Source organism: Notolepis coatsorum (assembly GCF_963971535.1).
Source record: "Notolepis coatsorum genome assembly, chromosome: 8".
In the NCBI taxonomy this organism is placed as follows: Eukaryota; Metazoa; Chordata; class Actinopteri; order Aulopiformes; family Paralepididae; genus Notolepis; species Notolepis coatsorum.
The window spans coordinates 148116080-148132241 of NC_140172.1; the positions used below are offsets into that span (position 1 = coordinate 148116080).

General features: G+C 43.3%; 1 protein-coding gene across 1 annotated transcript in view; it reads right to left on the reverse strand.

The window, feature by feature from the left end:
* The window catches only part of slc25a35 (solute carrier family 25 member 35), a 33442-nt gene extending 21879 nt beyond the window's left edge, over window positions 1-11563 (reverse strand). The window contains exons 1-4 of the mRNA XM_084319807.1: window positions 11288-11563; window positions 7447-7698; window positions 6959-7024; window positions 5581-5733 (exon numbers count right to left, since the gene is read on the reverse strand). Coding sequence (XP_084175933.1) covers window positions 5581-5733; window positions 6959-7024; window positions 7447-7698; window positions 11288-11407 — 591 coding nt within the window. The 5' untranslated portion in view covers window positions 11408-11563. The remainder of the gene's footprint in view (window positions 1-5580; window positions 5734-6958; window positions 7025-7446; window positions 7699-11287) is intronic.
* Between the last annotated feature and the right edge of the window lie 4599 nt (window positions 11564-16162).

Here is a 16162-nt window from a genome sequence, read left to right on the forward strand (position 1 = left end):
ACTGCTCTGTTGTATTTTAGAACTGAACTTTGTAAAGAAACTCAAAGTGATAAGAGCGATGCACTGCTCTGTTGTATTTTAGAACTGAACTTTGTAAAGAAACTCAAAGTGATAAGAGCGATGCACTGCTCTGTTGTATTTTAGAACTGAACTTTGTAAAGAAACTCAAAGTATTAAGAGCGATGCACTGCTCTGTTGTATTTTAGAACTGAACTTTGTAAAGAAACTCAAAGTATTAAGAGCGATGCACTGCTCTGTTGTTCTATAAAATGTTATGAGCGATGCACTGCTCTGTTGTAAATGTTATTGTATCTTATTATTTTTTTTAACTATTATCGCACTACAGTACTGCATCATTTTACCGTCTATTCTATTTTACTAACTATTTCATTGCACTTTTTTACTCTGTCTATTTTATTTTATTATTTTTATTACTGCCTATTTTAAAACTGAATCAAACCGTAAACAGAGAGGCCATGGGATGTTAGATCCTAATGTGAAAAACTGTGATTTGCCTTACCTTGCTGCTACCTTTAAAAAAATCTTTTTTATGCTCATTTTATGTCTGTATTGTAACCAATGATGTTTTATAATGTTCTATATGTCTTATCTGATCTTATGCCTGTATTTTTTTTTTACTGCTGTGAAGCACTTTGAACTGCAATTTCTGTATGAAAGGTGCTATACAAATAAGGTGTATTATTATTATTATTATTATTATTATTATTATTATTATTATTATTATTATTATTATTATTATTATTATTATTATTATTATTATTATTTATCTGCTTTTTCTCCCATTTTTCTATTTTTCTCCCATCCCAATTTCGTATTGTCCAATTCTACCCTCCCCTGTCTCAAACGCTGTTAGGCCATGCCTCCCACAAGCCGGCTGCAATGTGGACAAAGCCTTACATCACGTGTCCCCTCCGGTACTCGAGGAAGCAGCCGTCGCATCTTTTCACCTGCACAGCACGATCTCTCAGCGTCGGGAGTCTGCGTGGGAGGGCACGCCGCCCCCGCCGCTTCCTGATTATGCTGCACAGGCGCACTAACCGACCTGTAGGAGTCGCTGTCCACAACGTCCGATCCCCACCCATCAGCTTCCCACCCCCTAATACTGCCAATTGTATTAGTATGAACGACCAGCCAAGCTGATAGCAATGCGGAGAGCTGGGCTCGAACCCAGCGTCTCCTGCATTGGTGGTGAGTGCCTTGCCCACTGCACCACCTAGCCGCCTATTATTATTATTATTTATAATATCTGGGCGTTTACTTTGATCTTTAACATTATGTGGCTACATTGCTCCACTGTGTCTGTCTATCTATGTCTGTTTTTACGTTGACAGATCAATGACGGATCAATGTAGCTGCAGCCTTATTAAGCGCATCGTGCAAACATACTGCTGCTGGTCTGGACTGGTCCTCTGAACTCCTCTCCAGTCAAACATACTGCTGCTGGTCTGGACTGCTCCTCTGAGCTCCTCTCCAGTCAAACATACTGCTGCTGGTCTGGACTGGTCCTCTGAGCTCCTCTCCAGTCAAACATACTGCTGCTGATCTGGACTTGTCCTCTGAGCTCCTCTCCAGTCAAACATACTGCTGCTGGTCTGGACTGGTCCTCTGAGCTCCTCTCCAGTCAAACATACTGCTGCTGGTCTGGACTTGTCCTCTGAGCTCCTCTCCAGTCAAACATACTGCTGCTGGTCTGGACTGGTCCTCTGAGCTCCTCTCCAGTCAAACATACTGCTGCTGGTCTGGACTGCTCCTCTGAGCTCCTCTCCAGTCAAACATACTGCTGCTGGTCTGGACTGGTCCTCTGAGCTCCTCTCCAGTCAAACATACTGCTGCTGGTCTGGACTGGTCCTCTGAGCTCCTCTCCAGTCAAACATACTGCTGCTGGTCTGGACTGGTCCTCTGAGCTCCTCTCCAGTCAAACATACTGCTGCTGGTCTGGACTTGTCCTCTGAGCTCCTCTCCAGTCAAACATACTGCTGCTGGTCTGGACTGGTCCTCTGAGCTCCTCTCTAGTCAAACATACTGCTGCTGGTCTGGACTGGTCCTCTGAGCTCCTCTCCAGTCAAACATACTGCTGCTGGTCTGGACTGGTCCTCTGAGCTCCTCTCCAGTCAAACATACTGCTGCTGGTCTGGACTGGTCCTCTGAGCTCCTCTCCAGTCAAACATACTGCTGCTGGTCTGGACTGGTCCTCTGAGCTCCTCTCCAGTCAAACATACTGTTGCTGGTCCGGACTGGTCCTCTGAGCTCCTCTCCAGTCAAACATACTGCTGCTGGTCCGGACTGGTCCTCTGAGCTCCTCTCCAGTCAAACATACTGTTGCTGGTCTGGACTGGTCCTCTGAGCTCCTCTCCAGTCAAACATACTGCTGCTGGTCTGGACTGGTCCTCTGAGCTCCTCTCCAGTCAAACATACTGCTGCTGGTCTGGACTGGTCCTCTGAGCTCCTCTCCAGTCGAGCTGCTGTAGGTTTAATCCTAAATAGCCTACTGTGTCTCTAGAGCCTCCTTCTTCTCCTTCACACAAAGTTACTTCTACTCTAAATGAAAGTGAAACTTAAGCTACTCTGTACTGCGACCTAAAAAATATGAGAAATCATCATCTATTGCGACAGAGGAGCAGCTTTTTTCTGAAAACCCCCCAAAATCCCCCAAATTACATTAAGTGCATCAACACATTCTAAGCTAGCTTGACCCTAAAAACGGGGAAACCCACAAAGGAGACACATTTTTTTTTTATATAAATAACAAATAAATATCCTGTGTGTATAATATATATGTAATCAACCAAAGAGGACCGGTGACTTTTGTAAACACAACATTGAATCTCATTTGAAGGCCACAGTCGCAGAGGTAGACTTTGTTTCCACCACAGCTGACATCTGGACAGCTAACAACAGAAGCTAAACAGGTTGTACATAACTTCTTCGGGGGGGTGGTGGTGTAATAAAGTAATGAGTAACATAACGATTAACGTAACTAATTAATTACTCAAAGTGAGTCAGAAGATCCTCAAGAACTTCTACTCGTGCACAATAGAGAGCATCCTGACTGGTAACATCACCTCCTGGTTTGGGAATAGCACCGCACAAGACAGCAGCAGACTACAGAGAGTGGCCCGTTCAGCCGAACGCACAATCGAAGGTGGGCTTCCCCACTCTCCAGAACATTTACAACACGCGTTGCAGGGCCAAGGCTAAGAGAATAATCAAAGACTCGAGTCACCCAAACAACTGCCTCTTTGAACTGCTGCGGTCAAGCAAGCGCTACCGGAGTCTCATGGCCGGCACAGAGAGACTCATGGCCCCCAGGCCATCAGGATGCACAATGACAATGACACTCTGTAACAACCCATCATCTACACTCACAGCACACACATTCCACATGTACACACTCACTTTAAATAAACACTCACCTTAACACCCACTTTAGACACTTTAACACACTTTATATTTATTTTTATATATTTAAGAGATTTGCACTACAATTCATACCTCATTGCACCTTACCCTAAGTTTGTACCTCATCCCATTTCTGCATTGTACCTCACTGTTACTCTTTTTACTCTGTATTGTATATTGTATATATGTATATTGACTGAACACTGTTGGAGCCAAAATGCCCTTCTGTTTATTTAGTTTTATTTTAACTCACGGTGAAGAGGTTTGGCATTATCAGTCACCATGGCAACCACCACAGGGGGTGGTTACCCATATATACTGATCAGTGGGTGACGAGCCCCAGGTGCGCAAGGGGAATAGCCATACAGTTTTTGACCGTGTCTTGTCGTGTTCGTGTTGATGTGCCGTATAGGTCGGCGTTCAGTGTAATTAGGAAAAGAGTTTTTTGTATTATATTATTTGGTTGATAATGGTCAATAAAAGGATTGGCATATCGAAAATGATACGAGCACTCTGGACATTGAATTCTTCAAGCACGCGTCTAACTCAAGCCAGCCCACTTGCCCCTCGCAGTAGGCTTATAGGTAAAGGAGTCTACAAACACTTTATCTTACGTACTTTTGACTTTTTCTATTTTATACTTTTTAACCATTTTTATCTAGCACACTCCCAGGGGCTCATACAGAAAAAAAGCATTTCATGATAAAGTATTCTGTATTTTACTATGACAATTAATAAACAAACTTGAAACTTGAAAACTACTTTGATACGAAGTAATACAAAATAAATAAACTAACCCTCATACTGTCAGTCTTTTACTATCATGCACTTTGCTACTAAGTAATCTACCTTGCCTATATTCCTACTATGCTAGTCTATACTACTATGCACTCAGAGTGTAGCACTGAAGTTCAACACTGTTTGATGAACAATATCACTTTTTGTAGGCCTACCCTTCCTGCTGACTTGTTGTACAGAACTTTGGACAAAACCGCCAGGCTAAATGACTAGAATGTAAACGTAATCAGTAAAGTAATTGTGATTACTTTTTAAAGGAGTAATCAGTAATAAGTAACTAATTACACTTCCTGAGTAACTTGCCCAGCAGGGGGGCGGGAGGGGCATCTCCTCCCAGACGACTCCTCCCCCTGCCAGATGACTCCTCCCCCCCTGCCAGACGTCTCCTCCCCCCTGGCAGACGACTCTTCCCCCTGCCAGATGACTCCACCCCCTGCCAGACGACTCCCCCCCCCTGCCAGATGACTCCTCCCCCCTGACAGACGACGCCTCCCCCTGCCAGATGACTCCACCCCCTGCCAGACGACTCCTCCCCCCTGCCAGATGACTCCTCCCCCCTGCCAGACGACTCCTCCCCCCTGCCAGACGTCTCATCCCCCCTGCCAGACGACTCCTCCCCCCTGCCAAACATCTCCTCCCCCCCTGCCAGACGACTCCTCCCCCTGCCAGATAACTCCTCCCCCCTGCCAGACATCTCCTCCCCCTGCCAGATGACTCCCCCCCCCTGCCAGACGTCTCCTCCCCCCTGCCAGATGACCCCTCCCCCCTGCTAGACGACTCCCCCCCCCCCTGCCAGATGACTCCTCCCCCTCCCAGATGACTCCCCCCCCCCCCTGCCAGATGACCCCTCCCCCCTGCCAGATGACCCCTCCCCCCTGCTAGACGACTCCCCCCTCCCCTGCCAGACGTCTCCTCCCCCCTGCCAGATGACCCCTCCCCCCTGCTAGACGACTCCCCCCTCCCTGCCAGATGACTCCTCCCCCTGCCAGATGACTCCCCCCCCCCTGCCAGATGACTCCTCCCCCTGCCAGACGACTCCTGCCCCCTGCCAGATGACCCCTCCCCCCTGCCAGATGACTCCTCCCCCTCCCAGATGACTCCCCCCCCCCCCCCCAGCCAGATGACTCCTCCCCCCTGCCAGATGACCCCTCCCCCCTGCTACACGACTCCCCCCTCCCTGCCAGACGTCTCCTCCCCCTGCCAGATGAACCCTCCCCCCTGCTAGACGACTCCCCCCTCCCTGCCAGACGTCTCCTCCCCCCTGCCAGATGACCCCTCCCCCCTGCTAGACGACTCCTCCCCCTGCCAGATGACTCCTCCCCCTCCCAGACGACTCCTGCCCCCTGCCAGACAACTCCTCACCTCCAGGTCGATCACCAGCTCCTTGGAGGCGGAGAAGGTGGACAGCTGAGCCGCTGACCCCACGCTGACCCTCGGCACGGCGGCGCTGGACCCGCGCCACAGTCCCAGAATGCCGTGCTGCCTGTGAATGGCTGCCAGGGCGTGGAACATCCCCTGGTGATGGGAGGAGAGGGATGTGATCAACAGAAGGAGAATCAGAAAGGTCTTTATTGCAGAGTCGTTTTCACATACAAGGAATTTGATTTGGTCGTTTTCGGTGCGACATTAACGGAACAGACAATAACGGTAGAATAAAATAAAAGGTAGAATAAGAATAAAATGAAATATAAACTAAATCAAAATAGAAGTAGAATAGAATAGAATAGAATTATAAAATATAATAGGCCAGGGCTGTACAATTTAGAATCTATAACAAATTAGAATAAAATAAAAATGGTTGTGCAATTGAGCAGTAATGTGCAAAAATAATGAAAAGAATGTACATGGAATAACGAGGAATGTCACCCGCTTTAAGAAGTCGGTATTTGTGACACCACAGAAATCAGAGAGAGAACCCTCCGATCTGTGATGTCACTGGGATGTAAAATCTGGTGCCATGGCTGCTCCATAGACATTAACCCTTTCACTGCCACACGACAGCCGGTTAACCCTTTCACTGTGATGATGCTCCATCATTAGCATCCGCGGAGCTAATGATAATAATAATACATCTATTTTATATAGCGCTTTTCCAGGTGCTCAAAGACGCTTATGGTGCTAATGATGGAGCATCGCCGTCGGTTGTGTGATAGTAAAGGGTTAACCTTCTGTCGTGTGGCAGTGAAAGGGTTAATTGGAGCCCTAAAACAGTACCTTGAATTATCACTCCCCCACGTATATCCTAGCTTTGCTATAACAGGTCTGCAACTGAATTTAAGCATCAGTTAAAAAGCCTCACAAAGTCAGGAGTCCCGTTCATTGCCTGTATGTCAAATGACATCAATTTGAAGGTTCTCCCTTTAGGAGAGAGTGTCGCGTGTTCACAAATTCACTAAGAGTGTCCTGGGGCACATGATTGATTGATTGATTGATTGAAAACTTTATTAACAGATTGCAGAATGGGTACAATAATACAGTACGGCTCAATACACACAATTGTTAAGGGGGATGCAGACCAGAGAAAGACGTTTGTCTTGTTTACATCAGGGTCCCCCATTTTCAATTCATAGTGACATTTATGATATACAGATATATATTTTGACATTTCTGACATACATTACTTACAGGTATGCACAGTACTGTACACAGGGATGATGACACAGTGAATTCCGAAGACGGTTGACATACCCCTTTAATAATTGATATATAGATCCACACAGTGCGGGTCAACGCACGTTACCTGGTGTTTATATTGATGTCCAACTGCGATGGAGGAGGTGCACTGACTCTGGAGATGAGTCTTCACCTGTTGGAATGGAAAACGTGATTCAGTTGTTTACATCCACGCGACCAGACACACAAGTTAGTTACACACTTCACCTTGTGTTCTGCCACGACGAGCGACTTTTAATTTATTTATTTTTTTGTATGTGTACATTTAATTTTACAAATATGACGGACTTGCTTGCCTACTAGTACTAGTGCATTGTACTGTATATATTGTATTGTAACTCAGTTACTAATTATTTTTTTCTACTCTGTATTGTATATTGTATATAATGTATATTGAACACTTTTGTTTACGTACTTGACTTTCTATTTTATACTTATCTATTTTTATTTTGATCTCGCACACTCTCAGGAGCAGAACGGAAAAAAGCATTTCATATAAAAGTATTCTGTATTTGTGTGTGACAACTAATAAAGAAACTTGAAACTACTACTGACCAAGTAAATAGGACTCCCCATCACGGCGCCGACGACCCCCGCAATCGCACCCGCAACCGTGGTCTTGGCGGCGCTGACCCTGCCGTCCGTGTGGATGTAGCCCCGGGACTCCATCAGCGAGTAGGAGCCCAGGCGCACGCCGTTCATGCAGAACTGGTAGAAGAGTCCCGGGACCAGTCCCTTCTGCAGCCCGGCGAGCCCCTCCACTCTACCAACGGTGTAGAACGCGTGGAAAACGTTCCTATAATAAACCTGAATGAATGAAAACTTTATTTAACAGATTGCAGAATGGGTACAATACAGTACGGCTCAATACACACAAACAGCCTAAGACATAAGCTGGCTGAAATAAGAAATCTGTTTATTAGCGGTAAGGTAAACATACTATGTTTTTCTGAAACTAAACTTGATTCATCGGTAACAGACCCTGAAATAGAGTTGGAGAATTATTCAATAGTCCGTAATGATAGAAACAAGTATGGAGGTGGTGTCTGCATACATTCATAAGGACACCAAATTCATTAACCATACTGACCTATATCATGAGGCAATTGAAACCGTATGGTGGAAATTCTATTTGAAAGGGCTAAAACTGTTCTAGTCGGCACAATCTACAGACCGCCAGATCAAAATGGCTTTTATGATACTCTGGATGTGTGCTTAGCTGGAGCTGAGGATGCAGAAAAGATTCTTATTGGGGATTGGAACACGGATGCACCCGTCTTCAAATCCTTCAATAGGTTTTGTGATCTGCACGTCCTCAGCCAGCTAATCACCCAACCCACACGTATGTGAATCAACTCAGACTACCATTGACCTCATCCTGATCTCTGACAAGTCCAAGATATCCAATAAAGGGGTTATAGCATGCGGGTTAAGCAATCATTATATGATATTCTGTACCCACAAAAAGCTAAAACAAAAGGCTGGCTGTCACAAAACAGTCACATCTAGAGACCTCAAAACCTACTCTAGCGAGGCCTTTAACCTTGAACTGGAGAGCCTGGACTGGTCAGATGAGCTCAATGGTACACTGGTTGAAGAAACATGTCTTGGTTTCAAAACCAAATTTTCAACAATACTAAACGACATGGCCCCCCTAAGAACCACCAGGGTAAAAAATCGCACTGAGCCGTGGATGCACTCCGAAATATTGGCCGCTATGAAAACCAGAGACAAAAAATGCTCTGACTTTCGTAAAAGTCAGTCAAAGCTTACCAAAAGCACGAGCAGTGAACTCCAAGCCCACGTGACTGAACTCAAACTGGAAAGAAACAGACTAAGAAACGATGTAAACTCCATGATCAAAACTGCAAAAAAGAATTTCATCAATGACAAAACTGAGGAAAACAAAAACAAACCTCGTGAACTTTGGAAATTACTCAATAATCAACTAGGCTGCAGTAAAAAACTTAAAACCAGATTCTCAAACATAAACATAAAGACGGACAACACGCTCATCACAGACAAGCTGGATGTAGCCAATTACTTAAACATTTTCTTCACAAACATAGCCACAACACTGGTAAACAAACTACCCTCCCACTCAAGGCATTATGGGGTAGAACACATAGTAGCATACTACAAAAACCTAGGGGTCCGCAAGGACGACTTCAAACTGGAAATGGTAACAACAGATGAGGTACTCAAAAAACTGAGCGCCCTCCAACCTAACAAGGCCACTGGCCATGACAACATCCCCTCCAAATTCCTCAGAGACTCAGCAGCCGCCATCACCCCAGTCATCACACACATAATAAACCTCTCCATAAAAAAGGGACACGTCCCCAAGGACTTCAAAATTGCGAGAGTGACCCCTCTTCACAAAAAGGGCAGCAAATTAGACCCAGGCAACTACCGCCCTGTTTCTATTCTTACCTCCATCTCGAAAGTCATGGACATTTTTTTCGACGAACAGGTCAAAAAGTACCTAGCGGAAAAAAATCGAATCTACGAATTCAAATCTGGCTTCAGAACATCCCACTCCACTGACACATGCCTTCTCTATTTGAACAACCACATCAAACAAGAGGTGGACGCAGGCAAATACTGCGGCATGGTCATGCTGGACCTACAAAAGGCCTTCGACACTGTCAATCACTCCATTCTGATTGACAAGCTAAAAGCCATTGATTTTGATAGTCTATCAGTGAGCTGGATGCAATCCTACCTGGAGGGGAGAGAACAGATGGTGGAGGTAAACGGTACCCCCCCCCCCTCAAGGAAGCATACTAGGACCGCTACTGTTCCTAATTTATGCAAATGACATGTCGTCAGCTTGTGACTGCAACTTGTTCTTGTTTGCGGACGACTCAGCCCTGCTGGTCTCTGACAAGAACAAGTTACAGGTTGAAAAAAAAACTCAGCTCAGAACTCGGCAGAATCTGCACCTGGCTCGCTGATCTAAACTATCATTACACATGGGCAAAACAGAGTCCATTCTCTTCGGATCAAATAACAAACTCAGCAAGACCGACGGCTTCTCAGTTACAGTGGGTGACAATATTGTCACAAGGAAAGATGAAATTACATACCTAGGTTCCATCCTAGAGGAAAATCTTTCCTGTGACAAAATGGCATCAAATGTAATAAAAAAAGTCAACCAACGAACTAGATTCTTGTACCGGATCTCCTCTCTGGTAAACAAGAATACCCTGAAGACTCTGGCAGGAGCACTCATTCAAGGGTACTACGACTATGCTTGCACCTCATGGTACCAAAGTACCTCAACGGCGCTAAAAACAAGATTACAAACATCACAAAACAAACTGGTCAGACTACTACTTGACCTTACTCCTAGAACCCACCTCACCCCTGCCCACTTTGACAACCTAGGATGGCTTAGAGTAGACGACAGAGTACAGCAACTTGCAATGGGCCTGGTCTACAAGATACACTACATGACCAAGGTAGGTACCCATGTACATGTCAAAATACTTCCCAAAGGTCAGTGAATACCACGACCATAACACCAGAGGGAGCTCCACAAATCATGTTAAACCCAGATTCGGCTCAAACAAGGGACTAAACACGTTTCGCAATTATGCCACATCAATGTGGAACGCCCTACCCAAAGCTGTAAAGGAATGTGAATCACTACCCACTTTCAAAACCACTCTCAAAGAACACCTACGGGAGACTGCAATTCGAAACTGGCCCCTGTAAATGTCCTAACCCAACCCCCTCCAATGTACAGTAAATTACCTAACCCAAGAATACACGAGACCCTCCTCTTGGAACCAAGTATGGTTTCGTCGATATTCCAATGTACAGTTTTGCTTGTACAGTTTCCCCCACCCGCCTACCCAACCCCACCCACCTAACCACCTACAATGTACAGTTCCCCCCCCCCACCCCACCTACCCAACCTCCTCCAATGTACAGTTTCTACGTCAAATGTATATACTCTCTTTTTTTAACTCTTTTTGTATCAAACAGTACTGTATTTGCAAATCTGGTATGTCATAAATGTATAGATGTAGCAGTAGGCCCTACTGCTGTCATGTTATGATGAATTGAAAATGGGGGACCCTGATGTAAACAAGACGAAAGTCTTTCTCTGGTCTGCATCCCCTTAACAATTGTGTGTATTGAGCTGTACTGTACACTAGTCTGTACCCATTCTGCAATCTGTTAAATAAAGTTTTCAATCAATCAAACACAAGGGGATGCAGACCAGAGAAAGACTTTCGTCTTGTTTACATCAATTCATAATGACATTAATGACATACACAACATACATGACATCGTGACATTTATGACATAGGGACATACAGGTACTGTATATAGTACTGTTACATTTGTGACATATACGATATGCAAATATATACAGTACTGTTACCTGGTAGGTGCCGCGGCTCTTGAGCTCCCCCTGGAGTTGCATGCGGGTCTTCACCACCTCCAGCGGGTTGGTGAACAGACAGGCGAAGCAGGCGGCCGTGCCGCTCAGGACGAAATCCATAATCAATATTAAATGTTCAGGATCTGATGGATCTGATGATGCTGCTGTGGAGTGTCGCGTCTTCTTCCATCATCTCTACGGAATCGTGTCCATCAATTTCGCCCCCCTGACTGCTGCTGCCTCTCGTCCAAAGTTTACAGCCATTCTGCGCCTCCTCTTCAGGGTCGTTGTGTAGCACCACACTGCGCATGTCCACAACCCATCATCACAAGTAAGCTCATTGATGGATATTATGTAAGCTCGTAGACACTCTGACGTCACGAGACCGCCGCCATCTTGGTATTGGGGAAACAAACGGATTTCTACTGATCAAATGTATGCGTTGAGCTCCGTTTTTATTACATATTTTATCACATTCTTGTTCATTTCATAACCTAAGTATCATTTGTTTTGAAAATATTGAGGCCAACATGGCATTTCACTATTTCGAAGGCCTTTCTGGTGATTCTAAAGTGCATGTTTCCCCCAAGCCATCTAGACATGCACTTAGACAGAAAGTTAAAAATACAGGAAGTTGACTTCGAGAATGTAAGCTTTTCCCCATCCGCCCGCCGTGATAATAATAATAATAACTTTATTTTATAGCACTTTTCATACAGAGGTTGCAGTTCAAAGTGCTTCACAACAGTAAAAAAAAAATACAGGCATAAAAGCGAGCATTAAATACAAAGAAGTGATAGAGAGGTAGCAAGGTAAGGCAAATCACAGTTATTCAGTAATACAAATAATAAAATAGAATAGAGTAGATAGAGTACAAAAATAAGTGCTGTTTGATTCAGTTTAAAATAGGCTAAAAATAATAAAATTGAACGGACAGTAAAAAAAAAGTGTGATAAGATTGTTCAATAAAAAAATATATAACAACAGATTGTTTGCTGTCACGTGGTTACAGGCTGTAACTGTTACCAATGGCAGAGGCGGAGAGGAACCAGCCTCTTCTCGCCCGCAGCAGCACACTTCAACTGTCTGCCATACCGCGAATACCGACAGATAAGAGGAGTGTCGTTATGGCCATAGATATCTATGGCGCTATGTAAACCGGGTTAACCGTCAAACCTAGTGTGACGTCATCCGGCTGCTTAGTTCCACATGACTCCCCGTTCCTCTGTTCAAGTACATCCTAGTCGCGCAGACATATTGCGTGCGCACGCTCGACGTCTATTATAGGAGATCATTGTCATAATTATTAACACCTATGATCAAGCGAATATAATGACTGACACACACTCTGGCATTATAATAGTACAATGTAATCTGTTTTATTTTTTATTGTCTAGTGTCTAGTGTCTGTGTACCTAATGTATAATGGAATATGTACAAAAAATCTAATCTAATAAATAAAGAAAGTAAACAAAATAAATTGTGTCTATATACCATACACAATTATGCACACAGCTTTATATATATATATATATATATATATATATATATATATATATATATATATATATATATATATATATATATATATATATATATATATATATATATATATATATATCCACATCTGTCTGTATATATCTGCATATATAATCCTTATAATATCTATATCTGTACATTATCCCTGACCTAGTTACGCTGTTGCTGGCCATTATGACTTATTATTATAGTGTCTTTATACCTGTATCACTGTAGTACATATTAACACTACAACTCTGTACATACCTCTGATTAGCACTATTACTCAGTCAGTACTAGTACTCATTTATATATTTTATACCCAGTGTAATCACCTGTACATTGTATATTACTATTGCACTTTACTGTTATATTTGCACTCTGGTTGGATGCCAAACTTATTTTCGTTGTACTGTACTGTACTTGTGCTGTATGACGACAATACATTTGAATCTAATCTGATTGATTGATTGATTGATTGATTGATTGATTGATTGAAAATTACAGATTGCAGAATGGGTACAGTACAGTACAGCTCAATACACACAATTGTTAAGGGGATGCAGACCAGAGAAAGACTTTCGTCTTGTTTACATCAGGGTCCCCCATTTTCAATTCATCATGACATATATGACATACAGATAGACAGTACTACACGAGATACATCAGTGATTGTGTCAGAAGCGGCGCGCATTGGTAATATAGCCTAATAATAATAAATACATCGCGATGTGGATATCAAATTGCATTGATCTACTGAAACTGAAACCATAGTTACTGTGTTATATAGCCTAATTAAGTCATTTATGTTGTGAGTGAACTAATGACTCACTGCACACTTGTATAGGTCTATGGTCATAGATTATTTAAAAATAATTTGGGCCACAAGGAACTGTTGATCATTAGCTTTGACTGCGCGTCACTGTTGTTGCTTATTAACGTCACTTGCTAGAGGCACTAAAAAAAATAGCAGACATTACACATTCCTGACTATAGATGATGCCGGTTAGCCGTCTGTAGTGTGGTAGTGAAAGGGTTAACCTTCTGTAGTGTGGTAGTGAAAGGTTAACCTTCTGTAGTGTGGTAGTGAAAGGGTTAACCTTCTGTAGTGTGGTTGTGAAAGGGTTAACCTTCTGTAGTGTGGTAGTGAAAGGTTAGCCTTCTGTAGTGTGGTAGTGAAAGGGTTAACCTTCTGTAGTGTGGTTGTGAAAGGGTTAACCCTTTGTTGTGTGGCAGTGAAAGGGTTAAACACTTGTCGTGCGGCAGGGAAAGGGTTAACCTTCTGTATTGTTGCCGTGAAAGGGTTAACCCTTTGGTAGTGCGGTAGTGAAAGGGTTAAAGGGGCCCTACTTAAAGGGGCACTTCACACACACAAAAAAAATGCTGGTGTATTATTCACTGTCAAAAGTTTTGCACACATTCGCCTTTACAGTTATTGAGAGTTATGAAATTATGTCTTCCACTGATACGGACCACTAGCCTATAGCTTAAAACTCCAGGAGAGGGGTTTTTGGTCAACAGCTAGGCTAGTGGTCTGTATCCGCTTCCATTCATGTGTGCTAAGCTAGACTGGCTTGCAGCCGGATAGCTTTCTACTGAACACACAGGGGGTAAATTGGTATCTATAGCGCTTTTCCCATAATGTTGGCGTGTTCCTTTAACATCATCAAATCATCAAACCTTTATTTAACCAGAAATAAAAATAAAAACCCATTGAGACCAAGGTCTCTTTTTCAAGGGTGATCTGGCCAAGAAGGCGAGCACGAATTATGACAAAACATATACATAACAAAGCACAATACACATACAGTAGACTATACCATACAACCGACATTTTAAATTAAATTCAGCTTAATAAAATGCAAGCACAACAGTAAGAATCAACCTGTAGAAAAGTGCTACACATCTGAGCAGGAGCAGCAGGAGGCGAGGATTTCAGATATTTTTAGTTTGAAGCAACACAAAGAGATCGAAGAGGCCAAATTTTGGTGTAGCTGGAGATTCTGGGCCCCATGAAAGAATCTATTTGTGGGCCCCCAATCCATGCGAGCACGCGCGCGAGCTTAAAAAATTTCGGGCACTTATTTATTGATGAAAACGCATAATATGGTTTTTACCTATTTTTTTTATAATACAGGCAATTATACTTTTGAGTCATCTACATTAACTTACTTTAGGATAATAATAAAACCATGTTAATAAAAAGATAATAATAGTGTTCTCTGGGCCCCCCCCAGTGCTGGGCCCTTGGAATCATCCTAACCCCCCCCCACCCCCAGCTACTCCCCTGCGTGTCTGGAGGTTATTCCAGGCCCAAGGACCAAAATAAAATAGGCTTACATGCCTCAGTCCGCACGGGCTGTATTTTAAAGCGCATCCAGGTGCTGGATCTGAGATTGAGGGAGTTTTGAATTAATTCAAGCTTGGAACTAATGTACCATGGAAGTTTACCAAGAACAGCCTTATATATAAAAACATACCAGTGCTGCAACCTGCGTGTAGTCAGTGAAGTCCAACCAATCAGTGAGTAAAGTGTACAGTGATGCGTCCTATAAGGTGAGTTGGAGATACATCTCAGAGCGGCATGGTAAAGCTGATCGAGTTTGGCTGAGGCAGTAGGACAAGCAAATCTATAAACTATGTCGCCATAATCTAGTTGTGACAAAAAAAAAGGGCCATAACCACCTGTTTACGGGAGGCGGGGGGAAAGCATGATTTAACCCTATAGAAAAAAGCGACGTTTTTTTTTATTGAAGCATCAATATGATGTTTAAAATCTAGGTTCTTGTCCAGCCAGATGCCAAGGTATTTAGTAAGTTTCAATAACCTCAATAGAACAACCATCAAGGGTGAACATAGAGGGGGTTGACCTAGTTGGAGCAAATACCATTTCCTTTGTTTAGCTACCATTCAATAGCAGTTTTGATTCAATGAGAGTATGCTGCAAGGAGGCACAATCAGACTGTACATTTGTGACAGCAGCCTCAAGAGAAGGAGCACAAGAATACATAACTGTATCATCTGCATATATATGGTACCGGGAGTGAGTTAAATGATCACAGATGTTATTTACATATAATAGAAAAAGAAGCTGACCCAAAATTGAACCTTGTTTACTTGATCCTTGATTACTTGATCCAAGTAATTGGATCAGAGACAGAGTCACCAAGCCTAACACACTGTGTAACTGAGGGGTACAATTCCCTGACTGTATTACTAGATATGATACTTACTACCACTACCTTTGTACTTAATATTCGGCCACCCAGTACTCGGCATAAATATATTATGATGAACACTGTCACGTAGATGAAACGGATCCAACACAAATGTACGAATTAGAAATAGGTCTTTATT